Here is a 27,729-nt window from a genome sequence, read left to right as displayed (position 1 = left end):
GGCCAGCGGGGAACTGCAGCCGGGGAGCGGCGGCCCGAGCCGGGGCCATGATGCGGCTACTGAGCTGTATCTTCGGCCCCCGGCTCTACAAAGTCTACCGCGAAAGGGACTCTGAAAGGGCGCCGTCCGGCGTCCCTGAGACTCCAGCTTCAGTCACTGCCCCCCCTCCCAGCTCCTGGGTGAGTCGCGTTCTCCCCCCGTGGAGACATGGTACGGCCCGCGCCCCTTTGCGGCCTTGCTCCGCAGAAGCGCCCATTATGGGGAATCGGGGGAGCCTGCTTGTCAAGGCAGTTGTGCGCACAGTCCGCTTGGTGCTTCCGGGTTAAAGTCGCGCCTGTGGACTGGCCACCCCTGATCGCTGTTTGCCGTCGCCCCCTCCTTCTCACTGCGCTCCCTACCTTTCCTCTCGCGGCCCCGCCCGGGCGCCGAGGTTCCTGCCCGTCCCAGTGGACTCCCAAGTCCTGGGGGAGACGCTGCGCGGACTCGGGCGCTGGATGGCTTTGCCCCCAAACTCTCGATTTCTTCTTACTCAGTGCCCCTGGGTGCCTCCCCGGCCCCGTTTTATCTCCCCTGTAGTTCGCTTTGAATGTCAACATGACTTGTTCAACAGACCCCCTGTCGGCTGCCCTCCACCGCCCCCAGCCTACTCCGGAGACCCCGGGGTCATTGCACTCATGGAAGATGGGGTTGGTGGTAGGCTGTGCCCTAAGTTCTCTTCCTTTTTACCTGAGATTAATGTTTCCGGTTTCCTATAACTGCCCACCCCAGCCACACTTCCTTTCGTTGATCAGCCTACTTATTTCTGATGCTCTCCTTTCCCTCTTAAAGTTGTCATGATGTCTGTTCCTTTCTTCCCTAACCCCACTCTCCCCATAGGCACACGTCCACAGCCCATTTGAAACTGGGTCTCGTGCCAGGCTGGCGTGGACCTATGAGCCAGGAGGTCCTGGTTCCATTTCCGGTCAGGGCACATGCCCGGGTTTCGGGCTGGATCCCCAGTGTGGGGAGTGCAGGAAGCAACCGATCAATGATTCTGTCTCATCATTGATGTTTCTCTCTCTCCCCCCCCCCCCTTCCTTCCTCTCTGAAATCAGTAAAAAAGAACACAACAAAAAACTTAAAAACAAACAAACTGGGTTTCAAAAACCTAGCCAAAATCGTCCAATGCTGCTTGCTTTCATTTTGGCTTCTAAGTCCAGCCCCCCATCTTTGTTCTCATGGCTGGGGTGGGAAGTCAGGTTCAGAGCATGGCTGGGAAGGGGTTTCTTTGGGAGCCTAGGAGGGACAGTTTGGAGGCTAAAACCAGAGAACACACATTAGGGCTTCCAAAAGGGAAGGGGAAGGACTTGTCAATGAGCAGGATCCTGAATGTGGGCATCTGTTTTGGCAGGATACGTACTATCAGCCCCGGGCCCTGGAGAAACATGCCGACAGCATCCTGGCACTGGTATGTCTACCCTGGCACCTGGGACGACTGCATCTTTTCAGCCCCAATGGCCCTCCTGACCTTCCTCCTCCCCAGCCCGGGAGAGGAGTGCCCGTGGGGTGGGTATGCTCCAGGCTCTGCAGCTTACCTCTCCAGCACACACAGACACACTAGCAAGCGCATGCTTACTTGGCACTCCCCTCTGACTGTGCCCGCTTTCTCTGGGGGCAGCCTGAGCTGGGAGGGAAATTTGTTTGCTCTTGGAACCATCTGCAGGTGCTGAGTCCTGCAGTCCCCAGTGACCTGTCCTCCTGGCAACTCACCTCTTTGGCTGCAGGGACAGCTGTTCTCTCTGGCAGGGTTCCTACGGGGATGTTTGTGCATCTCTTGGGGACCAGGCTGTCCTGAGCAGGAATGGATGAAAAGACGATTAACTTGAGTAGAAAGAGCCTTGCCTTTAAATGTGATGGATTATGTCTAGAGATGATAACAGGAAGAAAGCAGAACTTGTACTTACTTTTACCAGCCTGTTATGCTCTGACACATTGCCTTCAACAAATACTGAGCACCTACTGTGTGCATGATGTCATGCACAGGATAGGTACTTCACATCATATCCCTCAGGTTATCCACTTTGCTCAGAGCCTAGCCTGGAAACGGCAGGGCCGTATATGCTTGTGTGTGTGTGTGAGTGTGAGTGTGAGTGTATATTGACTGCTTGTCCCTGTCTCTCTGCTGCAGGCTTCAGTCTTCTGGTCCATCTCTTATTACTCCTCTCCCTTCGCCTTCTTCTACTTATACAGGAAAGGTCAGTGTGGTTTCCAAGGTGGTGGGACAGGAAATGGGCAGGATGTTGGCAGATGAGCCGACCCCCTAAAGAAGAAAGGGGACCTGCAAGGATGGCTTGGTTTCCGTCTTCTCTCAGGCGTCTTCCCCACAGAGGCATGGCTGCCCCAGTGCGGGAGTGTGGGGCTGGAGGTTGCGGGGGAGCTGGGAAGAGGATCTGAGGGGCAGTGGGGAAGCTGCTCACATGGTTTCTCTCCCCTCCCAGGTTACCTGAGTCTGTCCAAAGTGGTACCGCTCTCTCACTATGCTGGGTCGTTGCTACTACTGCTGGCAGGTGTGGCCTGCCTCCGAGGTAGGTGGAGGGAGAGCCTGGTTGGTATCTGTTCGTCATTGGTAAATATTTATACAGCAGCTTCTGCAGTTTTGTATTGGGCCCTGAGGGAGAATAATTGAGAATGGTCAAGGCGTGATCTTTTCCTTAAAGGGTTTGAGTCCAAAATAGGAAAAAATAATTATCAGAAAAGTTTGCTATTAGATAGAAAAGATGCATATACCCTACAACAATTCCACATATATTCACATCTATGTTTGTAATAATGCTAAACTGAAAACAGCTCCCCAGCCACAAATAGTAGGGTGGGTAGATGCATTAGGGAGTATAGTCCTATAGCAACAAACTTGAAGCAATGCCGATGAACGGACCAGCTGCCCTCAGCAATGCAGATGAAGCTAATGCGTGTGATGCTGAAGGACAGGAGCTGCCTGCCAAGAATGTGTGCAGTATGCTTCCATTTATGTGAAGTTCAAAAGGGAAGTGTATGTAAGTGGAAAGCCATGGGCATTGTTATTTTTAAAATATATATATATATTTATAATGTATGTATTTTTATTGATTTCAGAGAGGAAGAAAAAGGGATAGAAATATCAATGATGAGAGAGAATCATTGATCAGCTGTCTCCTGCACGCCCCCTACTGGAGATTGAGCTGGCAACCCGGGCTTGTGCCTTAGATGGGAATTGAACCTGGGACTCTGCAATCCGCAGGCCGATGCTCTAACCACTGAGCAAAACCAGCTATGGCAAAAATATGTATATTTTTATTATTTTCAGAGGAAGGAGGAGGGAGAGAGAGAGAGAAACATCAATGATGAGAGAATCGTAGATCACAGTCTTCAAGACTGAGAGATTGAGCATTTTTAAAAAATTTAATTTCATTAATTTATTTTTTCCATTACCATTTATTCCCCCCTATACCCTCTTCCACCTCCACCCTATCTTAAGTTTTAATTTTCAATTTTAGGGAAAAATAAATACAAAAAGTTCAGAGAATAAAATATCAACAATAAGTAAAAAGCTTGTTTTGTGACATTGCTTCAGGTCCTTCTCAGTGACACCCTGGGGTGTTCCACAGGGCTGGTGCCCCAGGGCCTCTTCCCCGGTCCTTGCTCCTCTTACCCCTCATCAACCACTGCGGTCCGGTGTGGGTTTTCCTGCATTTTAAATCCTCACCGAGGAGATGTTTTCATTGATATTAGAGAGAGGGGAGGGGGGAGGAACACTGACTTGTTGTTGCACTCATGTCTGCATTCATTGGTTGATTCTTGTGTGTGCCCTGGCCAGGAATCGAACCTACAGCTTGGCTGTGTCAGGACGGTGCTCTGACCTGCTCAGCACCCAGCCAGGGCTGCGCTGACATTTCTGTCCTGCAGCTTGCTTCATGCTCAGCCTTGCTGGATGCTCTCGCCGTGATGGCACACCGCATTCTAGTTCATTCTAGTTTTACTTTCTTTGTAGCACTTACCCTTCTCTGGAATGTTCTCGTTGGCTCTTTTGTCCTTCTCCAGCCCCACCCGCCCCAACCGCCCCCAACCGCAGCTCTCTGAGGCCCGGGCCCTGGCACCTCACTTACTACTGTCTTCCCATGTCAGATCAGGGCCTGGCACGTGTCACCTGTGGGTCATTGGAAGGAGAGATGTCAGGATCTGAGGCTCCTTGACAGTGAAGGGAGAGCGGAAGCGATCGCTGAGGGGCTGGGTGGAGAGCAGAGGGAGCTCAGCATTGAGAATGGCTCTTGGTTCAGAGAGGGAGGTGGCATGGCAACCAGGAAGGAGCCGTCCAGGAATTGGAAGGAGGCGAGAATGGATACAGGGAGTGGAGGAGGAAGGCAGCTCGAGGGACCGGGAGAGTGCTGAGGGCCCAGGTGAGGGGCTGGAGGATGGACGAGGGGACTTGGGCCCAGTGAGGAAGTAATTGTGGGGCAGGAGCCGTGGGGCAGATGGCAGGGAGCGGACTGTGCAGAAAGAGAGCGGCAGGCGTTGGCGAAGGGCGGCAGTGGGAGAGGAACCCGGTGTTAGCAGGGCTGAGATGAGGGAGAATGCGCACTCAGGGTGGGCGGTCAACAGTCTGGGAAGCAACAAACTGAGGCGGCGAGGCGGCCCTGCTTGGCCAGTGCTGGCTGTGCGGGAGGGTCGGCTCGCCCTCCCGTTTCTCCAGACCTGGGACCCTTTCCTCTCATTTCTCCTCCGGGCCTTCTGCTCGCCCGTCTCCTGTTCTCTTCCTGAAAGCTGCTCATCTTGCTTCCCTCCACCAGGCATCGGCCGCTGGACCAACCCCCAGTACCGGCAGTTCATCACCATCCTGGAGGCCACACATAGGAACCAGTCTGCGGAGAACAAGGTGAGGGTGCCAGGGCGGGTGTGTCTGCTGCCCGGGGACCTGTCACTTCTCTCTGCACGTGAACCGTCCGCCAGGAACTCCGCCCCCCCCCCCCCCCCATGGAGTATTCTGCCGGAACAGCCTTCCTCCCCTCCCCCTCCCCCGCCCCCATGGAGTATTCTGCCGGAACAGCCTTCCTCCCCTCCCCCTCCCCCGCCGCCTGCAGGAATGGCCTGGCTGTAGAAACGCTGACGGGGTCCTCTGTCACAGCGCTCAGTCGGTGATGCTTTGTTGCTGTGTGCACTGAGCACTGAGCTGGTTTTGTTTGGGGGTGGGACAAGGTGGGCAGGGATGTCCACTCTTGTGCCCGGGGCACAGCGTGGCGCCAGGAGGGGAAGCCAGGGCACAGGGTGCGGAGCGGTGCCCGCCAGCCAGGCTGGAGTGAGATTGCCCTTGAGGAGGGCGCGGGGACCCTGTGAAGCTCTTTCCTGCTACAGGGCTTTCTGGGGCCACAGGCCGTTGCTGCACACCAGTTTGCCGTGCCCTGCAGTCATGTGATTGGCATGTGCGCTTTCTAACCCGCACAAGAACCGCGTGAGGGGCCTCACTACCCTCACTCACACATCGGAGGAAACAGGCAGAGGACAGTGACCCTGGCCGAGCCCCGCACTGAGGGGTGGCGGGGTCTGAATTCGAGTCCAGTCTGAGCAAAGCTGCCTGAACTGTGCTTTTCTTCGTTTTGTTTTGTTTTGCCCTTTATATTTTTGTACAAAATTTCTATTGCTCTCTCTGAGTCAAGTTATTTTTGAAGATGTGAAAAATTTCTCTGACAGAAAATAAGAAACAACTCAACATAAAGTAGAGCACTGGGATCTGGGGGCGGGGAGGGGCACGTGTAAGACAGACCCCGCTCCCCAGACAGCACGCGACTCACCGGGGAGGCACGGCCCCCCCGCCGCCTGCAGTGAGGGGGGCAGGCAGAGGGCTTCCTTCAGGAGGCGCCCTCTCCCGCTCGGAGGGGCCCCTCGGACATGACTTCCCTCCTCCCCTCTCACCCATGCTTGGGGCAGTCTGATCCCCTGGGGATTTCTGAGCCTCCAAGACAGCAGCAGGCGAAGGACCCAGGTGGGGGAGGGAGCAGGAATGGCCACAGCGCCCCCCTCCCTCAAACACCTGCACCGGCAGCCTTGGGTGTTGGTGGAGCACAGTCAGGCTCCCCACAGGACGCCCTCTGGATTGCCCCGGCCATCTGAACCAGGAGGGGTGGCCTCTGCAGCCTCCCAGGCTGGGTGGCTGGGCCTCCCTCCACTTCTCCAGCCCCTTCTCTCCCGCCCACAGAGGCAGCTGGCCGGCTACAACTTTGACTTCAGGAGCTGGCCAGTGGACTTCCACTGGGAGGAGCCCAGCAGCCGGTGAGCAGCTCTTCCCTCCGTCCCTGCGGCCAAGCCTGCCTCCAGCACCCTCTCCTTTTAGACCCACCGTCCCTCGGACCTCAGACGCCCGGCTTGCTCCTCCTGACCCCCCCTCCCCTCATCTTCCCATTCCTCAGGAAGGAGTCCCGAGGGGGCCCTTCCCGCCGGGGCGTGGCCCTGCTCCGCCCAGAGCCCCTGCACCGGGGGACGGCAGACACCCTCCTCAACCGCGTCAAGAAGCTGCCTTGTCAGGTCACCAGGTGGGAAGCAGCAGGAGGAGAGGCCCGCAGGGGGGGAGGGGGGAGGGGGGAGGGCAGGGCTCTGGAACTGGGTGCTCCGTTGTAAGACAGCTGCCATCTGTTGGGGAGTGCTGGTGCTTGGTGTCATATGTGGCAAAGTCGTGTTTATCCATGTTCGAGTGTGAAGGAAAGGGGCTCCTGGTGGTGAGGGAGAGCTGGGGGTAACACTGCTCTGTCTGACACGAAAGCTCTCTTTGGGTGTTTCTGGTTAATCCTCACCCGAGGGTACTTTTTTCATTGATTTTTAGAGAGGGTGAGTGGGTGGAAGGGAGAGAGAGAGAGAGAGAGACATCAAATTTTGCCTCCCACACACACACACCTACCGACTGGGGCCAGGGATTGAACTGCAACCCAGGTACGTGCACTTAACCAGGAATTGAACCTGCAATTCCTTTTTCTTTTTAAAAAAATATTTTTTATTGATTTTTTACACAGAGGAAGAGAGAGGGATAGAGAGTTAGAAACATCGATGAGAGAGGAACATCAATCAGCTGCCTCCTGCACACCTCCCACTGGGGATGTGCCCGCAACCAAGGTACATGCCCTTGACCGGAATCGAACCCGGGACCCCTCAGTCCGCAGGCCGACGCTCTATCCACTGAGACTAACCGGTCAGGGCGAACCTTTGATTCTTGGGTGCATGGACCAACGCTCTAACCACTTAGCCACATTGGCCAGGGCCACAAAAGCTCTTTTGATGAGGCCTAGAGGGAGGTGGGGAGGGGACACAGAGCCTTGGCTGTGTCCTGGCTCCTGGCATCCACCTGAACAAGCTAGTTTGTGCATCCGTGCGTAACCCGCCTCACAGGGTCGGTGCCGGCATGTCGGGTGACGTTGGTGAAGGGCACCGAGCTTGCGGGGACCTGAGAGCATGAGGTGGAGCCCAAGGAAGTGCCGCCTGGGCACTGACCGTGCTGGGGTAACAAGTGGGGCTTCTGGTGGTGGCCCAGAAGGCAGGTTCCGGACCAGGGGGCGGACGTGGGGGCTGGGTGCTGCCAGTGCTGACTGTCAGAGGGGCGCGCCAAAGCTGGGGTTCCCGGGGATGCTGGGAGGGGTCCTGCAGTGGTTCTGGGGACACACCTGCTCGGGGTGAACCGGAAGTGGCTAATTGTCCTCGTCAGGAGCAGCACCTATCACATCTTACATGTCTAGATTAGCACGTTTGTTCAGTAAGTTTATGACGCCCTACTCTGCGCCCGGCTCTGGCACCTCCTACGGGCAAATAGCAGGCACATCAAAGTGAGCAAAACAGCCCTCGCCGGTTTGGCTCAGTGGGTAGAGCGTTGGCCTGCAGACTGAAGGGTCCCTGCTTCGATTCCTGTCAAGGTGTGGCACGGGGTAGGTGCCCGGTTGCGGGCTCGATCCCCAGTAGAAGGCAGCCCATCAGTGATTCTCTCTCATCACAGATATTTCTATCTCTGTCTCCTTCCTCCTTCCCCTCTGAAATCAATAAAATAACAATAATAATTTTTTTTTAAAGCGAGCAAAACAGCCCTGACCGGTTTGGCTCAGTGGATAGAGCGTCGGCCTGCGGACCGAAGGGTCCCGGGTTCGATTCCAGTCAAGTGCATGTACCTTGGTTGCGGGCACATCCCCAGTGGGAGGTGTGCAGGAGGCAGCTGATCGATGTTTCTAACTCTATCCCTCTCCCTTCTTCTCTGTAAAAAATCAATAAAATATATTTTAAAAAATAAAAATAAAAATAAATAAAAAAATAAAAATGAGTAAAACAGCCAGGTTCCTGCCCCGAAGGAGTTGCAGTCTAGTTGGTGTCTTTCAAACTACCCATCTTGACCCATTAGTGATTCTTGAAATCAATTTAGTGAATCACTGTCATTTTTTTTCAAGTATTATTTATTTTGGGACTTTTATTAAGTTGTATTTATACATGAACAGATTCACCTTTGATAATGACTTTGCTTTTACTTATTACATATAGAAAGTATTATGTATTGTCTCATAAAACTTTCAGAATTGCATGTACTCCGCTACAATATAAAATGTGCATCTTACAAAGGTTGCAGTAAAAAAAGTTTGAAAAACACCAGCCTTGTACATATATTTCATTAAGTCCCGAAAGAGGCCAATGAGGCTGTGAGCGTTCAGTCTGGGACAGTCCTGGGCCCCCTTAACTCCATGCTCCCACAGCTACCTGGTGGCCCACACCCTGGGGCGCCGGATGCTGTACCCCGGCTCTGTGTACCTGCTCCAGAAGGCCCTCATGCCTGTGCTCCTGCAGGGCCAGGCCCGGCTGGTGGAAGAGGTGAGCCCCCCGCCCCTGCCCCCACAGCTCTGCCCCTGAAGGGTGTGGCCTCCTGCCCTTAACTTGGCTTTGCATCTCCCCACTCAGTGTGATGGGCGCCGGGCAAAGCTGCTGGCCTGTGATGGCAACGAGATTGACACCATGTTTGTGGACCGGCGGGGGACAGCTGAGCCCCAGGGACAGAAGCTGGTGAGCGGGGAGCAGGGGCGGGGCCCAGAGCTAGAGTGTGGGGCGGGCATGAGGTCCTGGGGGTCTCCGTGGCACAGCAGCCCTCAGGAAGCGCACCTGCAGGTACCCACCCCCAGCTGCCCCTAAAGACCCAGGAATAGATGAAGTGGGGCTGACATTCAAAGACCAAAAGGCGTCATCGCAGTCGTCGCAGCGAAGAAAGCACTTACCCCGTGCCACACCTGCATTTAGTCCCCACCAGCCCGGGAAGAGTGGTCGTTTCTGTCAGCCCTGACAGGTGGACGGGGCACACGGCTTCCCCAGGGCACAGCGGTCAGTGGAGAGCCGGGATTTGCACCCAGGCTCCAAAGCCCCGCCTCCATGAAGCAGGCTGGGGAGCAGGCCGCAGAACCCCATCGTCTCGGCTTCGGCCTGGGGCACCTTGGGATTAGTGTATGTGGGGTGTAGACTTGAGCTCAGAGAGGAGAGGAAAAGCGATTGCCATACCACACAAAAGACAGTCAGAAAAATAGACCCACACCTGGGAATGAAACACCCCAACTCCCACCCCTGAGACCGCCTATGCCGCCAAGCACAGATGGGCGCTGTGTGGGGCAGCTGAGCGAGCAACTAGAAGCCTTCTTCCTGGATGTTCGCTCAGCGTTTGCATGGGCTGTGCCTCTCAGCTCCGGGACCTTGTGAGACCAGTGGTTTCTGTTCCCGTGGAGAGAACAGGACGCGCCTCCCTCTTCCCTGCGAAGCTCCCACAGCTGCCCTCCCTGCCACCCAGGGGTTCTCGGCCCCTTTGGCCCTTTCCCAGCCTCCTCCCTGCCTCCTCCCGCAGGTGATCTGCTGTGAGGGCAATGCGGGCTTCTATGAGGTGGGCTGCGTCTCCACACCTCTGGAAGGTAGGCCATGGCTCAGCCCTCTTGTCTCTGCCCCTTGGGATGGAACATCCCCATCTTCCCACACGGACGTGACTTCCCCGGGCCTGGCGCTTTCTGTGGGTCAAGTCTGACAGCTTCACTGTGGGGAGAGTCCTCCCCATTTGCTTTGCGCACCTCACATCCCTGCCCTGCTGTGTGCCTGCCCTGGCCCCCTCCTCACATCACACCTCTCCCTCTGCGCCCCGGAACCTTTGGTGGGTGTCCTGTCCCTATCCTGGGAAGGCTCAGCGTTATTTGCCCCTGGTGGGGGTGGTTAGGTCTCTGGTGTCCTGCTGCTTGGGGGGCAGGGGGGACTGGGGGTGTAGGCCAGGAGGCCCCAGCCCCTCCCCACCTTGTGTTGCAGCTGGGTATTCAGTCCTGGGCTGGAACCATCCAGGCTTTGCTGGGAGTACGGTGAGACCCTCTGCATGTTTCTGTGGGGCTCCCACTACCTGTGAGCTGGGTGCCAAGGGCAGGGAGCTGCAGGCCATGGGGAGCCCCTCACAGTAGGGGGTTGCAGGAGGGAAGGCAGTGGACAGAGGGTGGATCTCTGTCCACACTGGTTTCTAGGGAGAGCCACCACCCCCCCTTTACTCCTTCTCTGTTGCAGAGTAGCTGCAGGAAGGGTCCACTCTGGGAGGGTGTGGGCGGCTGGCTGGTGGTGCTGACCACTCCTGCCTTTGCCCTTCCTCCTGCAGGGGGTGCCATTCCCACAGAATGAGGCCAATGCCATGGACGTGGTGGTCCAGTTTGCTGTCCACCGCCTGGGCTTCCAGCCCCAGGACATCATCCTCTATGCCTGGTCCATCGGCGGCTTCACTGGTACCAGCCTCCCTCCTCCCCACACTGTACGCCCATTCAGCTCCCCTCCCCAGGGGAGTGCCCAGGCGTGGGTGGAGGCTCAGGAGGGAGAGGGCTCGGGCTGGGCTGGAAGAAGGTATCCTGTGCACATACCCGCCACATTTCCTTCCACACTTACACCCGGTTTTCAAAAGTAGGCCTGGGCCTGGGCTGGGCAGAGCAGGGAGGCAAAAGCTTCCTGTGGGTCGTCTCCAGTGCCCTTTCCTCGTCTCTCTCCAGACAGTGCCCGGAGTGACAGGAGGCTAAGCTAGTAGGGAGGGTGGGTCAGCCTACAGGGTCAGTGGGAGGAGGCTGGGGTGGTGAGCGGGAGTCCCTCAGCCCTTACCCTTCTCCCCCGTCCTGGTACCAGCCACGTGGGCAGCCATGTCCTACCCAGACATCAGTGCCGTGATCCTGGATGCCTCCTTTGATGACCTGGTGCCCTTGGCCTTGAAAGTCATGCCAGACAGCTGGAGTGAGTACCGCCGCAGGCCTGCCCTTGCAGGGGGTGGGCTGCCCTGGCACTGTGAGCTGGCGATGGTTCCCTTTCCCGTGGCGGGGAGTGGGTGGCCCCATTGTTGAGAAGCAGACTCCCCATTTTCCTTCTCCATGAACAGCAAAGACCTTTGTGTTGGGCAAGGGCTTTGTCTCTGTTCTCCCTTCACTTTTGTCCCACTCTAGGGGGCCTGGTGACCAGGACCGTGAGGCAACACCTCAATCTAAACAACGCAGAGCAGCTGTGCAGGTACCGCCTGCCCCCCTGGCCCCTCACAGCTCTGCTGGGGGTGCAGCCGCTGAAGTTAGTGCTAAAGTGCTAAAGCGCAAGTTGGCAAGTGACCACCACCCTACATCCCTTGAGTGACCCTGCCCCCACCCTAGATGGCCTAACCCAGGTCCCCTCCACCTTCTTCTTTTTTAAATTGGTTTCAGAGAGGAAGGGAGAGGGAGACATAGAAACATCAATGGTGAGAGAATATCGATCAGCTGCCTCCTACACGCCCCCCACTGGGGATCGAGCCCGCCACCTGGGTCTGTGCCTGATGGGAAGTGAACCATGACCTGGTTCATAGGTCGACGCTCAACCACTGAGCCACCGCTGGGCTCAGCAGGCCCTGAAATATTCTGACTCACCCCTGGGTGAGGGTCTGGCCCAGGGGCCCTGCTGCAGCAGCGGCTAAGAATACAGCCAGTGCGGGATGAGTGGCCAGTGCCACCTGCCTCCCTCCGCTCTCCCGCCCCAGCCCCACTGCTCTGTCCCCTGAAGGTACCAGGGCCCTGTACTGCTGATCCGAAGAACCAAGGATGAGATCATCACCACCACGTGAGTCCCTGGGAACCTCTACCTTCCTGGGTCCCAGAGAGCCAGACAGTTGCCCTGCCCACCTCTGCCCACTGGAAACCCAGGTATCCAAACCCTTCCTCCCCGCCAGTGTACATTCTTCTCACCGCCAGGGTTCCTGAGGACATCATGTCCAACCGAGGCAATGACCTCCTGCTGAAGCTCCTGCAGCATCGGTGAGAGCCGGGGGGGGTATGTATCTGTACATATGTGCACATATGTGTGCATGTGTGTACTCCAGCATCAGGAGGAAGGGGAGAAGGCTCAAGGATGAGGAGTGAAATGAATGGGTCTGACTCCCACCCGGCGCCGCTCCTGCAGGTATCCCCAGGTGATGGCAGAAGAGGGTCTGCAAGTGGTGAGGCAGTGGCTAGAGGCCTCCTCGCCGCTGGAGGAAGGTGAGGGGCTCTGGGGAGGCTCTGGGTGGGGCTGGCAAAGCCAGGTGCTGACGGGCCCTCATGTCTCCCTGACTAGCCTCGATTTACAGCCGATGGGAGGTAGAGGAAGACTGGTGTCTGTCTGTCCTCCGCTCCTACCAGGCGGAACACGGGCCAGACTTTCCCTGGAGTGTGGGTAAGGGGGTCCTGGGGCAGGAGAGGGGCTTGGGAAGAGCCCAGGAAGGGGATGGATGCCCAGATGCATGGGCCATGTTTGAGCACCTCCTCTCTGCAGGGGAGGACATGAGTGCACGTGGAAGGCAGCAGCTGGCTTTGTTTCTGGTGAGCTAAGGGGAGGGAAGCAAGAAGGGGGTGCCTGAGTGGCCAGGGGCACATGTGGGGCTTGGGGACAGTTGGAAGTGGCAGCTTTTATCGAGTGGGGGGTGGATTTGGAGGTAGAGGGTGGGGAGATGTCTGGTGGCTGCCACTCACTGTCGTGCTGTGCACCACACTTGTCCCGCCGTAGGCCCGGAAACATCTGCACAACTTCGAAGCCACACATTGCACCCCGCTCCCGGCCCAGAACTTCCAGGTGCCCTGGCATCTGTAGGGCCCGGCCCTCTCTAAAGGCAACACTGGGCTCCTTCTGAAGGACTGGGTGGGAGACCTGAGGAAGGGCCCTCTTATTTGTGATTCTGTGTTCATGTTGCTGTTTGTAGTTTGTGGAGTCCACCCCCCTTTTCACTGTTCCTCCTGCATGGGTCCCTCACCCATCCTGCAGTACCTAGCCTCCCGGCATACACCTGCATTAAATGAATGGATTTTTCCTAATAATTAATAAAAAGGTATTTTTTCTACTGGCTGGCTAATTGAGTGACTGCCCAAGTATCCAGGGAGCAAGGTGCTGAAGCCTTGAGGGCCGGGCTTTGGGAAATGCCAGCCCATCCAGCCAGTTCAGTCCTCTCCGTCTCCGCTGCTCCTCAGGCATCGGGCCCCCACGCCTCACCCTTCCCTGTGCGCCTGCAGTCCTCACCGTGCAGCCCTGGCCCTGACAGTCCTCCCTGCCTGCCCCCCCCCCCCCCCCCCCGAGCCCAGGTGGCCTCCTACTGCTTAACTCACAAGCTTTGTTGTTTACAAAAAGGGCTCTCCAGTGCCTGATTTTACCTACTCTGCTCTTTACCAACTTCCAGGTCCAACTGGCATGATTTCAACATCAGTATCCCCAGTCTTTCTTGCTCAGCTCTTGCTACTTCCAGGGGGAGTGAGGAACAGTCTGATGCAGCAAATCCTGCACCCCCTCCTCACCATGCCCTCATGCCTCTCTCCTCACACCCTCTGCAAGTCGGCAAACACAGGGCCCGGCAGGGGCTGGGTGCCCAGGACTCCTGTCCTCCCAGAACCACGCTTTTGGGGCAGCCGTTAGAACATTCTGAGGTCGAACCTGAGGAAATCCGGTCCCTGTAGCTTCTCTCCCACTCCGACTTTGGACCTTACGGAGCAGAATGCGTCCCTCTCGCCCCTCAGTCCTCTTTCCCAGATGAGACGCCCCTAGACCACCTGGGTCCACTGTTTGAACAAGATGCGTGGGGGCAGTGTTCTGATGACCTAGACCGCCTCTTGCTAATTTCAGTGTCTCCTCCAGCCGAGGGCATGGTGCCTGCTCCCGCCAGCTCAGCACGCTGCGCCTGCAGGTGGGGTCATCTGAGACTTGAGTGACTACGGCTGACATTTGGGGTTAAAAGGGGAGGTGGCCACAGCTCCAAAATGTTCCACCTTTAGCAAATGTGGGAGAGCGGATAGTGGCACCCTTTCCTCGTCTGTCCTGGGGCAGACAGGGTGGGTGGTGCGAGCAGGAAGCTGTGGGACCTGGGACCGTGCCTGGCTCTGAACCCGGCCCTCCCAGATCCACAGAAGTTAATCCCCTGGAATCCAAGCTTTTGTTCAGCCAAGGCCGTGGTCAGCAAACGGCGACTCGCGAGCCACACGCGGCTCTTTGGCCCCTTGAGTGTGGCTCGGTGTTAGAACCACTTCTTCAAAATAGACTCGCCCAGGCCGAAAACCGACTTCTGCGCATGGGCCATGAAGTTTCAATCGTTCTGTACGTGCGCGCCCGCACGTGGTCTTTTGTGGAAGAGCCACACTCAAGGGGCCAAAGAGCCGCATGTGGCTCGCGAGCCGCCGTTTGCCGACCACTGAGCTAAGGGAACCTCTTTAAATGCAGACGGGCACCCAGGCCCACCTTCCACACCCTGGAGAAAAAGGCCACTAAGAGCTCTACTGACCTGCCCCTCTCGCCCGCGCCCCTCCCCTTTTCCTGCACTACAGAGACCCCCAATGCCACGAGGAGCCCTGGGCACCTCAAGTGGGTGGGGAGAGGGGAGGCTCAACATTTGAATCTGGGCCACCCCACCCATGGGCCTCAGTCTTCCCCCTCAAATTACTCCCCATTACTCCCCACCTAATAGGGCCGGCAGCAGTCCATCCCTCACCACCCCCGTGGAACAGCTCCCTCACCCTCTATAGCCGGTTTCCTGCAGGCTCGGCTCCGGCTCCCGCAAGGCCAGCTGAGGTGCAGAGCCCGTGCCTGCCCGGCTCTGACGTTGCTGTGCTGGCACCAGGCGAGGCCTGACACCCAGGTGTGGAGTAGTTGGGCAAACGGGAGGGAGGCTGGCGGCTGGGAGGAAGGAGAGGTGGCTTCGGAGCGGGAAACCTGGGAAGAGGTGGTCTCAGGCGGGGCCGGCCCTATCCCGGTCTAGGGGCCCAGGCTCCACCCTGCGCGGCTCCCGGGCGGTGGGACTGCGCTCTCCCCCTCCGCTGACTGCCGTTTGGGTGGAGGTTCACTCCAGGCCCCGGAGAGGAGCACGTATTTCCCTCACGGCTGTCACAGTGAGGGGGGGGACAGCCCAGTCCCTTATCGACCCACCCACCGGTCCGTCCACCCCCATCAACAAGCCGTCCCCGCTCCCTCCGGAGCGCAGTCATTGTTCACATCCGGGTTAGAGGTCCCCCTCCAGCTCCTCCTCACCGCGGAGCCGGCATCGGTAGCCCTGCCCCATCCCCTCGCCTCGGTCCTCAGGCCCACCGCTTCCGTTCCCGCCAGCATCCCTAGTCCTGGGGGCGGGGCACTCTGCGTGACGTCATCCCTGCTGTCACCATGGCGACCACTGCAACGCCCACCTCTTCACCCCCGGAGCCCCGGCGGAGCCCCTCGCCACGGCAACGCACTCCCGCGGCCCTGCGGGCGGACTGGCCCCGCCCCGCCCCGCGCACAGGGGCAGTGACAAGGGGCGGGAGCGGGAGTGAGTGAGGACGGGAGGTCACGCCCCCCCAACACGCCCACCCCGTGCCTTCCCGCCTGGTACCCTCCGGGCCGCGGCCGCGGAGCTCCGCCAGTCCTCCTGGACCGAGGGCGAGGCCACCAGAGCCCGGCCCCTGGGCCTGCGGGCGCCCGTGTCCTCGCGGAGGGGTCGGAGACCCCGTGACAGTCCCTTCCGCCTCCCCTTCGCCCGCTCCCCTCGTCTGTCCCTCTCACCCGCCCAGCAGACATTTCCTGGGTGTCAGGCCCTCCCCTGGCACCCCAGGATGAATGGAGACTACAGTTTTAACGCAGCCGTCATTTCACCCAGCCCCGGGCTCCGGGCGCGGCGTGTCTGCCTGTTCCTTTCTCGCCGCCTCCTGCGCGCGCCTCCGGGGCTTCTTCACCCTCCCCGTCAGCGCCCGAACACCAAGGCCCTGGGCTGGTCTGGGCCAAAGCGGGCGCCTCCTGCCCGGAACCTGGACGCCGATGACTTCCCGTCGCCCACCGACCCTGCGCGACCAACCGCTAGTCTCAGGGACCGCGTGGCCGCAGCCACGGCCGGCGGGCGCCCTCCCCAGGCTCTTCCCAGGGCGCTGAGGTGGGGCGCGGGCGAGAACGCCCCCGGGTCCTGGCTCCTGGCCAGACGCCCGCCCGCCGAGGAGCAGCCAGGCGCGGAGAGGAGCGCTCGGAGCCCGTGGGCACCGGAGATGAGGCCACTGGCCTGCAGCCCAGCGCAGCGGGGCGGGCAGACGGGAGCGTGGGGAAGGGTGGGCTTCCTGGAACCCACAGGGGCACTGGGCTGGGTGCAGTCACTCAGGACCCAGGAGTCCTTGGTTTTGGACTTCCGACAGTGCCACGTCTTTCTCATCTTGGAGATTGGTACCACCAGTCACGATGTGCGAGTCTATGCCCCTTCCCTCACCTTACACTTAGTCTAACTCTAACTACATCCAGCTTCCTTCCAAATACTCTCCTATTCATGAACCGGAGACGTGGAAGCACGGGACAGCGTGCAGAATCTCAGAGGGAAGGCGGGGTAGGGAGGGTAGGTGGGAGGTGTGTGTGTGTGTGGGGGGGGTGTCCCTCAGCCCAGCCTGAACCCTCTCCAATCTGGGACCCCTTGAGGGATGTCTGACTGCCCGTTTAGGCCCGATCCTAGTCGGACATCCCTCTCACAATCCAGGATTGCTGGCTCCCAAGTGCTCACCTGCCTGCCTTCCTGATTGCCCCTAACTGCTCTGCCTGCCAACCTGATCACCCCTTAACCACTCCCCTGCCAGCCTGATTGATGCCTAACTGCTCCCCTGCCAGCCTGATTGCCCCAAACTGCCCTCCCCTGCAGGCCTGGTCACCCCTAACTGCCCTCTCCTACAGGCCTGGGTCCCCCCCAACTGCCCTTCCCTGCAGGCCCAGTCGCCCCCAACTTCCCTCCTCTGCCAGCCTGGTCACCCCTAACTGCCCTCCCATGCAGGCCTGATCGCCCACAACTGCCCTCCACTGCAGACCTGGTCCCTCCCAACTGCCTTCCCCTGCTGGCCATCTTGTGGTGGCCATCTTGTGTCCACATGGGGGCAGCCATCTTGTGTGTTGGAGTGATGGTCAATTTGCATATTACTCTTTTATTAGATAGGATAGAGGCCTGTTGCACAAGTGGGGGTTGGCTGGTTTGCCCTGAAGGGTGTCCCAGATCAGGGTGGGGGTTCCCTTGGGGCATGGGGTGGCCTGGGTGAGGGGCCTGTGGTGGTTTGCAGGCCGAACACGCCTCCCGGTGACCCAAGGGGAGGCCCTGGTACCTGGACTTATTTATCTTCTATAATTGAAACTTTGTAGCCTTAAGCGGAGGCCAGGGCTGTGGGAGCTTGGCTTCCTCCATTGCGGGGGAAACCCAAGCCTCCTGCTTGCTCTGTGGCCGAAACCATCTTGGTTGGGTTAATTTGCATGCTCGCTCCTGATTGGTTGGTGGGCATGGCTTGTGGGTGTAGTGGAGATACGGTCAATTTGCATATTACTCTTATTAGATAGGATATGCAGGACCCATGGACATGGACAATTAGATGGTGAGGGCCTGGGGCTGGGGTGGGCTGGAGGGGGTTAATGGGGGAGAAGGGGGACATAAGTAATACTTTCTTTTTTTTTTTTTATAAGTAATACTTTCAACAATGAAGATTTTTTTCTAAAGTAAACTGTAATTGAAAAACATTTAAAATAAATAAATACTCTCAGATTCACTCACTTTTTGGCTTCCCCACTTCTCTTCTGCAGGACCAGGCCACCATCTAGTGACTGGGCTTAGGAATAGCTGCCTAACTGGTTCCCGCCTCAGAATCTTATAGACTGAATCCCATCCTGTTATTCCTCTGCTGAAATCCCTTTGTCCGTGGTTTCCACCGCCCCCATCATCGCTTATTGATTTGTCTCCCCCATTAGGAAGGCCGTGTAAATATCCACGAAGCCACTTTAAAATAGAGCCGGGCCGAAACCGGTTTGGCTCAGTGGATAGAGCGTCGGTCTGCGGACTGGAAGGTCCCAGGTTCGATTCCGGTCAAGGGCATGTACCTTGGTTGCGGGCACATCCCCCGGTGGGGGGTGTGCAGGAGGCGGCTGGTCGATGTCTCTCTCTCATCGATGTTTCTGTCTCTCTATCCCTCTCCCTTCCTCTCTGTGAAAAATCAATAAAATATATTTAAAAAAAAAATAAAATAAAATAAAAAAATAAAATAAAATAGAGCCGGAGCTGCCATCCCAGAGGAACTGCCTGTGTGCGAGCCTTATGCCTCAAACCTTCGGAATGCTAAAACCGGCAAAATAACCTCTGCACTGCACCGAAGCAGCCTTGTTTCCCAAAGAAATGTTTGCAAAGATAACCAGAAAGCAGCTACTATGACTACTAGACTGGAAATGAAAACATGGTGTAGCCCAGCTGGTGTGGCTCACGGTTGGATCCCAGTCAGGGCACGTGCCTGGGTTTCAGGCTCGATCCTCAGTAGGGTGCGTGCAGGAGGCAGCCGATCAATGATTCTCTCTCATCATTGATGTTTCTCTCTCTCTCTCCCTCTCCCTCTCTAAAATCAATAAAACACACACACACACACGCATTTAAAGAATGTTCCTGTCTCATTCCCCTATTGCGGCTCCTGTTCCCAAGCCAGGATGTTAGGTTCCAGAGTGGCCGTGGGCGAGAACACTCTGTCCCTCGGGATGTTTGGGCACTAATTTCCACCCCAAATGGGTGTCGCCCCTCTCCTTCTTCTTGGCCAACTTCTCTTCCACCAATATAAGCGCATACTGGAGGCTGGTGGGCAGTCATGCATTTTATGGCAGGCCCTACACACAGCCGGAGTCTGGGGACCCTGGGCCTCCACAGCACCCCCCAAGCTCTGCACATGGTCCTCTTAACGGTGCTGGTCGTGATGAGCTTGGTGTTTGGTAAGTGGCTCAAAGGGATCCGAAGGCCTGCTGGATAGAGGGACCCCCAGATGCCAGGTGTCTGGGGACATGTGCCCAGGCAGGAGGAAGGATGGGATGAGTGGGCTTGCTGGGATAATGCCTGGGCACTGCTAATGCACTGATGGTCACTCTGAGGGAGATGGCTGGTGACAGCCCAGGGTTGTCCCACTCAGCAGCAATGACCTGAATGGAGATACTGAAGGGAACCCATTCAAATCTCAGGGCAACACGGAATAGGGAGGGTTGGGGACAAGCCAGATGACAGCACCAGGACCACAGGGTAGAAAGAGCCTGGAAGCAGCCTGATAGCCTCCTCACTTGGCTGCAAAGCACCATCACCATAGAAACAGGATTCAAAACATTCGTCAGCATCTGTCTCACGCCAAGTGCTCTGCTGGGACTGGGGGCTCATTAACCCGGGGTCTTGGCCAGGGACCAGAGAGATGTACAGTCAGCCCTCCATATGTGCGGGTTCCGCATCCCTGGCTTCAACCGAGGATGAAAAATACTTTCTATTTTTATTTATTTTTTTTATTTTTGAAAAATACTTTTTAAATGATATTGTTGCTGGTGTGTACCATGTAGTTAGGCCTATGATGGTTGTGTCTGTACTGAACATGTGTGGACATTTTTCTGTCTTTATTCCTTAAACAATATAGTATAACAACTATTTACTAGTATATTGTATTAGGTATTATAAGTAATCTATAGATGATTTAAAGTATTTGGAAGGATGTGTGCAGTTTATATGCAAACCCTACATCATCTATAATAATAAAAGCGTAATATGCTAATTAGACCAGACAGCCAAACGACCTTCCGGACGTCCTTCCGGATGACCTTCCCGACCAAGCCGGGGCTGCGAGGGCTGAGGCAGCCCCCACAGTTGCATCGGGCCTCTAGTTTTTTTTTATTTTTTTTTTTATTTTTTTTTTTTATTTTTTTTTTAAAATATATTTTATTGATTTTTTACAGAGAGGAAGAGAGAGGGATAGAGAGTTAGAAACATTGATGAGAGAGAAACATCGATCAGCTGCCTCTTGCACACCCCCTACTGGGGATGTGCCCACAACCAAGGCACATGCCCTTAGACCGGAATCGAACCTGGGACCCTTGAGTCCGCAGGCCGACGCTCTATCCACTGAGCCAAACCGGCTTCGGCTCTAGTTTTTTTTTAAATATATTTTATTTATTTTTTACAGAGAGGAAGGGAGAGGGATAGAGAGCTAGAAACATCGATGAGAGAGAAACATCGATCAGCTGCCTCCTGCACACCCCCCACTGGGGATATGCCCGCAACCAAGGTACATGCCCTTGACCAGAATCGAACCTGGGACCCTTCAGTCCGCAGGCCGATGCTCTATCCACTGAGCCAAACCAGTTAGGGCGGGCCTCTAGTTTTACATAAGGGACTTGAGCAGATTTTTGTATCAATTTGGAGCCAATCCCCTGTAGATACCAAGAGACAACTACATATGCCTGTGTTTGGGAGGGCTTTGGTGGACACAGTTTAATAGGAGTCTGTCCTGTGATAGGACCATCAAACTAAGAATGTGGCCCTGGGCTGCTTGAAACCTCTTGTCTGCACGCAGCCGAGATTCTTCCTGTCCTGTGATGATGCATTCTTGTTTTTACTCTCTCCCCTCCTCTTCCTCCTCCTCGTCCTCCTCGTCCTCCTCCTCTTCCTCCTCCTCCTCCTCCTCCTCCTCCTCCTCCTCCTCCTCCTCCTCCTTTTCTTCTTCTTCTAAATTTCAAGGAGGAAGGGAGAGGGAGAGAGAGATAGAAACATCAATGATGAGAGAGAATCATTGATTAGTTGCCTCCTGCATGCCCTCCACTGGGGATCGAGCCTGCAACCCAGGCACGTGCCCTTGACTGGAATCAAACCTCCTGGTTCATGGGTCGAATATCAACCATTGACCCACACTGGCTGAGCCGGATGGTTTTAGAGAATTGGTGATTTTATGGTTTTCTGAGATGGGGGAGGGGAACAGAGGGGTTGACCTGGAAAATAGTAAGGTGGAGGCATGGGGTCAGAGCTTGTCTGTGTTCTAGGTAAAACTGATCCTGTCAATCAAGAGCCCCCTCATCCAGCTGAGTTCCCCAAATACCTGCGCTGCTATCGGTGTCTCTTGGAGACCAAGGAGCTGGGGTGCCTGCTGGGATCTGACATCTGCCTGGCCTCTCCTGGCAGCAGCTGTATGACTCTCTTCATCAAGAACAGTAAGCTGCCTTCTGTCTGTCTGGGCCCAGAACTGAGTCTCTACATTTCCTAGCCCCAACTCTCAACACTGCCCCATCACCGACGCTCTCTCCTTCCGAGGTTCCCTGACCCCACCGCCACCCCCACCCTTCTCAGCCCACAGCTGTGTCTCACCCTCGGCCGGCGCCAGCCTTGAGACGGCCAGCTACCCCTTCCGGTCTTCTTCACCGAGTCTGCTTCGTTCTCCTTCACCCCTAAGGGTTTATGTTCACCGGAATCAGAGCTCCGGCTATCTTCCCGCTTCACTCTCCCAGAGGATTTCTCTGTTCCCTGACGTCTGCACAGCCATGTCACAGAGTCTGAGTGGTGGCCACACTGTCCATCAAATTGCCCTCTGGACACCTCCCTTCAACTTTCCACTTGCCGAAAATTGTCCAACTCTTTGTTCTTCATGCTCACTCTTCCACCCGGCCGCTCACCGTCTTAAACGTTAACAAACACTAACACAGCCTCTGGGCCTCTGAGGTGTCCCGCAGCTGAGGACAGAGGCCGGGAAAGGCCCACACCCGCCAGTCTCCGAGGGCTGAGCCACAACCTGTGGTGGCTTCAGAGATGGCACTCAACCACCACCTGCCCGTATCACATCGCCTCGCACCCTTCCCGATAGCTGCACACACGTGGCTCAACACTGCCGCGCTCCGGGGCTCAGAGGAGTCCCTGCCCACTCCTGGCCCAGTCCCCAGCTCCCACGCACGAAAAAAACCACTCTTTCTATGTCTGGATTCCCCTGTGATCTTTTTGGGCATCCCGCCTTACAGACATGTGCTCTACCGCCACCTCCCTCCTTCCCCCACAAACAGTGGCATAGCCCTGTGGACTGTTCCGCACTTGCTTTTTAAACTTAACAGTTACGGGAACATAACGTTTCCCTAGCGGTTTGTAAACAGCGTCCGTGCCCCACCAAGCTGCGCACAGCGCTCCTCGCCAGGGGTCAGGCCCACCTGTCATCCCGCTGTAGGACCTTGGTGACTTCCGCTCTTCAACTGTCTCAGGCAGGGATTTTTCACCCTCTAATATACCGGGGGTGGGGAGGAGGGGGAAACGGGGTTAATAATCACAAATAATACAGTAATAAATAAATACATAATACAAGAATAAACTGAGTACTCATAACTGTAAACCTACTTTTGCCCACCCTGTTCCTATTAATCCATAAAATAAACAACAAACCTCCTCTCTGCAGCCTGGTCCCCGCTCAAGCTGTTGGCTCTCCCTGCTTGGCTCTCCCCGCCCAGCTCAGCACCCTCCAACTATCACAATATTTCAGAGGGCTCCCTCCCAACCTTCCATGGGGACTCCTGCTCCTTGGCACTCCCTGCCCTGCCCAGTTCCAGGAGTCTGCGTTTGGGGGTGCAGGGAGGGGTGTGGGCAGTGTAAGTCCTTGTGGAGGGAGGGAAGGAGGGTGTGGGGCTCTGCCATGTCACTGTTGCAGGTAGTGGGTCTGACATCATGGTGAGTGACTGTCGCCGCAAGGAGCAGATGAGTGACTGCTCACACACCCGCACTTCCCCGGTGTTTGGCTTCTGGATGTTCTCGCGATGCTGTTTCCGGGATCTCTGCAACAACCCACAGAACAGAGCGCTCTACCTCCCATAGAACTCCTGCAGAGGCCTTGGCAGTGAAATGCTGCCGGTGTCCAGCCAGCTCCCTGGTTCCCACCTGGGCGCAGCCAGGACAACTTCCAGCCCCTCCCAGCAGCCGCCCCACCTCCCCAGGTTACCTGACTCAGCTCTAGTTGCCTCTTGCTTGCCACCCCTCAACACCCCCATTCACACTCTGCCCCTCCACAAACTCCCTCTCCAGACATCTCTGGAGTTTTCCCTGTAAGTCCTCACAGTCCGACAGCTTCCCTCGCCTCTCCTCCCACCTGTAGGCTGCCTCTCCTCTGCTCTGGCCTTCTCCCTTCCTCCCACCAAGGTGTTCCTGCAGAATAAATTGATGTACAAACTATGGTTTCTCTCTCTCTTCTGGTGGAGGTGGAGGCTGAGGGAGGGGTCCTGCCTGGCTGCCCCATTGGGGGACGGTAAAGGGCTCCCAGCTCTTCTGAGCTCTGCTCTCGCCTGTCTAGGTATCTGATTCAGCTCTAAGCACAGAAAGGTGAAGGGGAATTGGAGATACAGTGACGGCCAAAAGCGCAGAGGGCACCCTTGTTAGTGCTGTCAGCCCAGGGCCGTGTGGGAACTGCAGGGAGGCCTGGGGGGGGGGGGGGGGGGTCGGTGGGCGTGGGCTGTGCAAGGCAGGCCCAGGGCGAAGGGTGAGAGGTGCTGGGCCTCGTGGAGCCCTGGGCTTTGTCCCAGGCTCAGCTCCCTCAGGACCATAGCTCTACGCTTCAGTTTCGGGCCTCGGGGTCCTCAGCCTCTGAGGCTGTCTTCCAGTTTGGGCTTTCCTGTCCTTTACCGAAATCAGGAGTATGGGAAGAGAGGGCCCAGTAAGAGGGGGACACGCAGGTTTACTCCTCTTTGTCCTTCCAACTGCCTTCTGACCTAAACACTAACGTGGTGTTTCCCACGGGAGCACAGGCCATGGAGGTAACACGTGGCCAGTGCCGTGTACGTGAGTATATGCTGGATGATGCCATTTAAACCCAGCTGAGCTGCTCCAGCTCGGGGCGGAGGTGACCCCGCGTTGAGGGCAGTGCCTAGAAGCAGCTTTGGGTACCAGAGGCCTTTATGCCGGCTTGAAACTGCTAACACAGGTGAGTGGTTTTCAAAAGCCCATCTTATGTATGTTTGCCAGGGGTTTAAAAACAGGCCCAAGTCAGTTTGTCCCAAAGGCACGTGTGTTTGCACGAAGCCCCCGTGTGTATCCGTGCACATGCACTCGCCAGGGACCCCAGGTGAGACCAGCTTACCCTTGGGTGGAGGAGCGGAGATCGGGCTCCGGCCACTTCTCAGAAATGGGTTTACAACCCCAGCATTGGGTTAAGATTTGAAGGGCAGACCTGGCTGTACCTTCCGAGTCCTGGTGCTTAACACTGGGCCTGGCACAGAGCAGACGTGTGCAGTTTGTTGAACGTATGCAAAAGGGAGTTGTGACTATTAATTATTGCTTTCAGGATACTTGTTTTTAGAAATAAAATGAAATAAAAGGCCCCCAGCCTGGGGATCCTGGGTACCTGGAACCTAAAGAGAATGGACAGGCAGACCGGCTGGGGTGGCGCAGCTGGTTGGGTGCCATCCCATGCACCAGGTCACCCTAGGGTTCCAGGACAGGGCACATTCCGGGTTCCGGCTCAATCCCCAGTAGAGGGCATGCAGGAGGCAGTTAAAACCACCAGTGTTTCTCTCTCTAAAAAACCAATTGGAAAAAACACACATAAAAAATTAAGACAGGCAGGAAACGCAGGCCCCTCAGCACCAGGTGACTGAGGTGCAGCCCGGGGCCCTTCGGTTTGCTCCCGCGTTTCCTTGAAGTTCTCCTCTTTCAGGTGGAAAAACCTGACATCACCGGGACTGAACTTCCTAGGTTTTGCAGGGTCCGTTTAAGGCTGGGAGGCATCATAAACCTCAAGCTTTTTTAAAATGTATTTTCTTTTTAAACATATTTTTATTGATTTCAGAGAGGGAGGGAGGGTGGGTGAGAAACATCCATGATGAGAATCACTGACCAGCTGCCTCCTGCACGCCCCACACTGGGGATCAAGCCCGCAATCCAGGCATGTGCCCTGACTGGGAATCGAACCAAGACCTCCTGGTTTCTAGGTCGACGCTCAACCCGAGCCACACGGGCCAGGCAATCCTCAAGCTTTGATCTCGCAGAACAGAAGGTGGGATGGACGTGGGCCTTTGGGGCAGGCCAGAAGCCACAAAACCAAGTGGAGTGGGCAGGACTCTCCAACCATTTGAACCCCACACCCAATTAACTTTTTCAGCTGTCTACACCTGCCCACACCTGAGCCTAACCCAAACACATGACTCAGACTTAACCCTGTCTGTTTATTGTGGAGGGAAATCAGGGACACGGAGAAGAGCAGGACCCTCTTCCCTCCCCTCCCTGGGCACCTATGGAAGTGGTATCAGGACTCAGTGACACGGAGTGAGGCTGAGGAGGCCAGAGGTCGGAACAAGAGCTGAGACAGGCAGCAGGAGACCAGGGTGGGAGTGGGGTGGTAGGCAGTGAGGCAGGGACACCAGGATGCCCAGTCAGGGATCTGCACAGAAGCTCAACCCTCATCCTCCTCGCTACAAATCCAGTCTGGCTTGAGAGGCACAGGATGGGAGACAGCCAGAACTAAATGGAAGTGGCAGGTGACCAGACTAGAGGGGACTAGGAAGATGGGGGTGATGGCACACTCAGGTGGGAAAAGGACGAGGGAGCCGCTGCCTTCCCCAGGCCAGCCCAGCAGAATCTGCACTGGAGGTTATTTTCCCGGAGGAAGGAGAGCACTGGGTATGCTGGGTTTCTGAGTGGGGAACGAAACCAAAGCCATAGAGACGCGGAGGACAAAGGGAAGGCCTGAAAGAGCAGAGCAGAGAATGTGAGTTCCGAGAGGCCAGAGCAGGGGGCTGGGTGTTGGGAGAGATGCTGAACAGACTGCAATTCAAGAAGGGGTCAGGGCCCAGCCCGGGGAAGAACCAAAAGCCCCGAATTGTTGAGGAATAAGTATATGCGGCGCAGGTCGGCAACGGACAAGCCCAGGTTCAAGGGCAGGGCAGCCAGGGGGTCCAGGCCTTTAGGCTCCTTCCCAGCATGGGAGCTGGGGAAGGGCAGTGAGAGGTTCAGGGCCTGGTAGAACCGTTGGATCTGGGACTTGAACAGGGGCAGGCCCAGGGCCCCTCCAGGGGGCTCAGGCGGGGAGCTCTGGAGCTGAGGGCTGGACCACGAGTTGCAGTAATCGTACTGGCAGCACTGGGCCTGGTACCAGTACTCTGAGAAGTAGGTGTTGCGTTTTTCTTGGCAGCGGTAAGAATTGTACTGTCCACAGCCTCGGATGACGAAGCGAACCCTGGTATCTGGAGGAAGAGAACAGCTCGTAAGCCGCTGCCTCCCGTAGTCTCCAAACTTGGCACCCCTACCAAGAACTCTCCCCATCCCTCACCAGACCCAACTTCCACCCGACAGCTTCAGAAATTTAGTCTCGTTACCCCACCCTCCCAAACTCCTGACCCCACCTTCCAGGATCCTCCTCTCTCCTTCTTGTGCCCCAGGCCCCAAGTCGTCCTCATCTGAGACCAAGCAATGGGCCGTCTCACCAGCAGCCCCTCCCTGAGCCTTGAACTCACTGTAATAGATGGTGATCGCCATGCACGCGGGTGAGCTGCTGATGGTGCATTTCTCCGAGCCAGAAATGCATCCTGCAGAAGGGTCTTCTAAGAGGCAGAGGTGGCAGGTCCGGAGTTCAGGAACTGAGGAAGACAGAGGGATGGGAGCAGAGCTCCCTCCAAGGTCCCTGCCCTGTACGGAACCTGTGCACCCAGGGGCACAGCCCCACCCCCTTCCTTCCTGGCCCTGGGCCCCACTCACCTTTTCCCACTGCGAAGCCCATCACGACCAGCACACCTACAAGCATTTGGGCCCTCATTATGGCATTCTGGGGAGAGGGGCAGTGCCCGAGGGGTGGCCTGCAACTCCACCTTCCCAGGACCATGCTCCTGGGTCCCGAGCGGCAGGGGGTTTGACAGCCTGAGCAGGAGCTGCCGCGGGCAGAGCTATATTCCCGCCTGGGGCAGGACTGGGCTGGGTGAGGAAGTGATTAACTTGGCAGGAGGAACAGTGTGTCCTCACCCACGAGGCCTGCTCTCTGAATGTGGGCGCAGTGGCCGAGACGGGCAGGACCTGGCCTGTATCCAATGTGCTTCCCAAACACCTACTCCCGCCCCTCAGGGTCCATGAAAGAGCTTCTATACCCAGCACATGCTGCCCCCCTCACATCAGAGCCAGCCCCATTGGGCGGGGACTCTGGCCAGGAACTCGGCCTCCCAGTCCTTTTGAGATGAGCATGTGGCAGCTTCCCCAGAGGGGCACACAGGACCACACCAGCAGCAATTCTGGGCCTTTTCCCTCTTCTCTCCACCCCTTATTTTCGAACCACTTTCCCTGTAAAACCAAAACTGATAGTGTTACGGCCCTTACAGTATAAACAGCCATAGGCGTCCTCCTGTCCAAAGCAAACATTTCTCTCATCTTTGAAGTTTGACTTTTCTCTGGGTCTTTTCCTTGGGACTTTGCACACCCCCATACCCAGTCCTAGGAATTCTGCTCTGCTACTAAAAACATCACCCAATTCACTG

General features: G+C 56.6%; 3 protein-coding genes and 1 long non-coding RNA gene across 4 annotated transcripts; 3 read left to right on the top strand and 1 right to left on the bottom strand.

Moving 5' to 3' along the window:
- Positions 1–2: 2 nt before the first annotated feature.
- Positions 3–13,348, top strand: ABHD16A (abhydrolase domain containing 16A, phospholipase). The gene is made up of 20 exons (XM_008157350.3): positions 3–179; positions 1,391–1,447; positions 2,168–2,234; positions 2,478–2,564; positions 4,803–4,888; positions 6,206–6,279; positions 6,417–6,539; positions 8,727–8,841; positions 8,929–9,030; positions 9,854–9,917; positions 10,300–10,349; positions 10,634–10,757; positions 11,146–11,250; positions 11,457–11,520; positions 12,040–12,096; positions 12,228–12,290; positions 12,436–12,512; positions 12,589–12,687; positions 12,787–12,833; positions 13,018–13,348. Exons 1-20 carry the CDS (start codon positions 48–50, stop codon positions 13,099–13,101), a joined length of 1,677 nt encoding a protein of 558 aa, XP_008155572.2. The 5' UTR covers positions 3–47; the 3' UTR covers positions 13,102–13,348.
- Positions 13,349–14,126: 778 nt separating this feature from the next.
- On the top strand, positions 14,127–17,829 carry LOC129150616 (uncharacterized). The gene is made up of 3 exons (XR_008557335.1): positions 14,127–14,182; positions 14,957–15,127; positions 17,808–17,829. It is a non-coding gene; the product is annotated as an uncharacterized LOC129150616 (long non-coding RNA).
- A 1,265-nt stretch (positions 17,830–19,094) lies between these two features.
- On the top strand, positions 19,095–23,422 carry LY6G5C (lymphocyte antigen 6 family member G5C). Its single transcript, XM_008157422.3, has 3 exons — positions 19,095–19,215; positions 21,292–21,459; positions 22,932–23,422. Exons 1-3 carry the CDS (start codon positions 19,095–19,097, stop codon positions 23,093–23,095), a joined length of 453 nt encoding a protein of 150 aa, XP_008155644.1. The 3' UTR covers positions 23,096–23,422.
- A 1,695-nt stretch (positions 23,423–25,117) lies between these two features.
- LY6G5B (lymphocyte antigen 6 family member G5B) lies at positions 25,118–27,529 on the bottom strand. Its single transcript, XM_008157352.3, has 3 exons — positions 26,963–27,529; positions 26,722–26,844; positions 25,118–26,451 (listed from the first exon to the last, which is right to left on the bottom strand). Exons 1-3 carry the CDS (start codon positions 27,084–27,086, stop codon positions 26,051–26,053), a joined length of 648 nt encoding a protein of 215 aa, XP_008155574.2. The 5' UTR covers positions 27,087–27,529; the 3' UTR covers positions 25,118–26,050.
- Between the last annotated feature and the right edge of the window lie 200 nt (positions 27,530–27,729).

Source organism: Eptesicus fuscus, chromosome 10, assembly GCF_027574615.1.
Source record: "Eptesicus fuscus isolate TK198812 chromosome 10, DD_ASM_mEF_20220401, whole genome shotgun sequence".
NCBI lineage: Eukaryota > Metazoa > Chordata > Mammalia > Chiroptera > Vespertilionidae > Eptesicus > Eptesicus fuscus.
Note: the sequence above shows the minus strand (reverse complement) of the source record. Positions and strands in the feature narration are given on the sequence as shown.

Excerpts from the sequence above, each read along its gene's own strand:
- ABHD16A (XM_008157350.3), top strand. The coding sequence starts at position 48 with ATGATGCGGCTACTGAGCTGTATCTTCGGCCCCCGGCTCTACAAAGTC. Across the intron at positions 9,031-9,853 it reads AGCCCCAGGGACAGAAGCTG|GTGATCTGCTGTGAGGGCAA; the intron begins GTGAGCGGGGAG and ends CTCCTCCCGCAG. Across the intron at positions 12,688-12,786 it reads AGACTTTCCCTGGAGTGTGG|GGGAGGACATGAGTGCACGT; the intron begins GTAAGGGGGTCC and ends TCCTCTCTGCAG.
- LY6G5C (XM_008157422.3), top strand. The coding sequence starts at position 19,095 with ATGCATTTTATGGCAGGCCCTACACACAGCCGGAGTCTGGGGACCCTG. Across the intron at positions 19,216-21,291 it reads CGTGATGAGCTTGGTGTTTG|GTAAAACTGATCCTGTCAAT; the intron begins GTAAGTGGCTCA and ends TCTGTGTTCTAG. Across the intron at positions 21,460-22,931 it reads GACTCTCTTCATCAAGAACA|GTAGTGGGTCTGACATCATG; the intron begins GTAAGCTGCCTT and ends TCACTGTTGCAG.
- LY6G5B (XM_008157352.3), bottom strand. The coding sequence starts at position 27,086 with ATGGTCCTGGGAAGGTGGAGTTGCAGGCCACCCCTCGGGCACTGCCCC. Across the intron at positions 26,845-26,962 it reads GGGCTTCGCAGTGGGAAAAG|TTCCTGAACTCCGGACCTGC; the intron begins GTGAGTGGGGCC and ends TGTCTTCCTCAG. Across the intron at positions 26,452-26,721 it reads GGCGATCACCATCTATTACA|ATACCAGGGTTCGCTTCGTC; the intron begins GTGAGTTCAAGG and ends CTCTTCCTCCAG.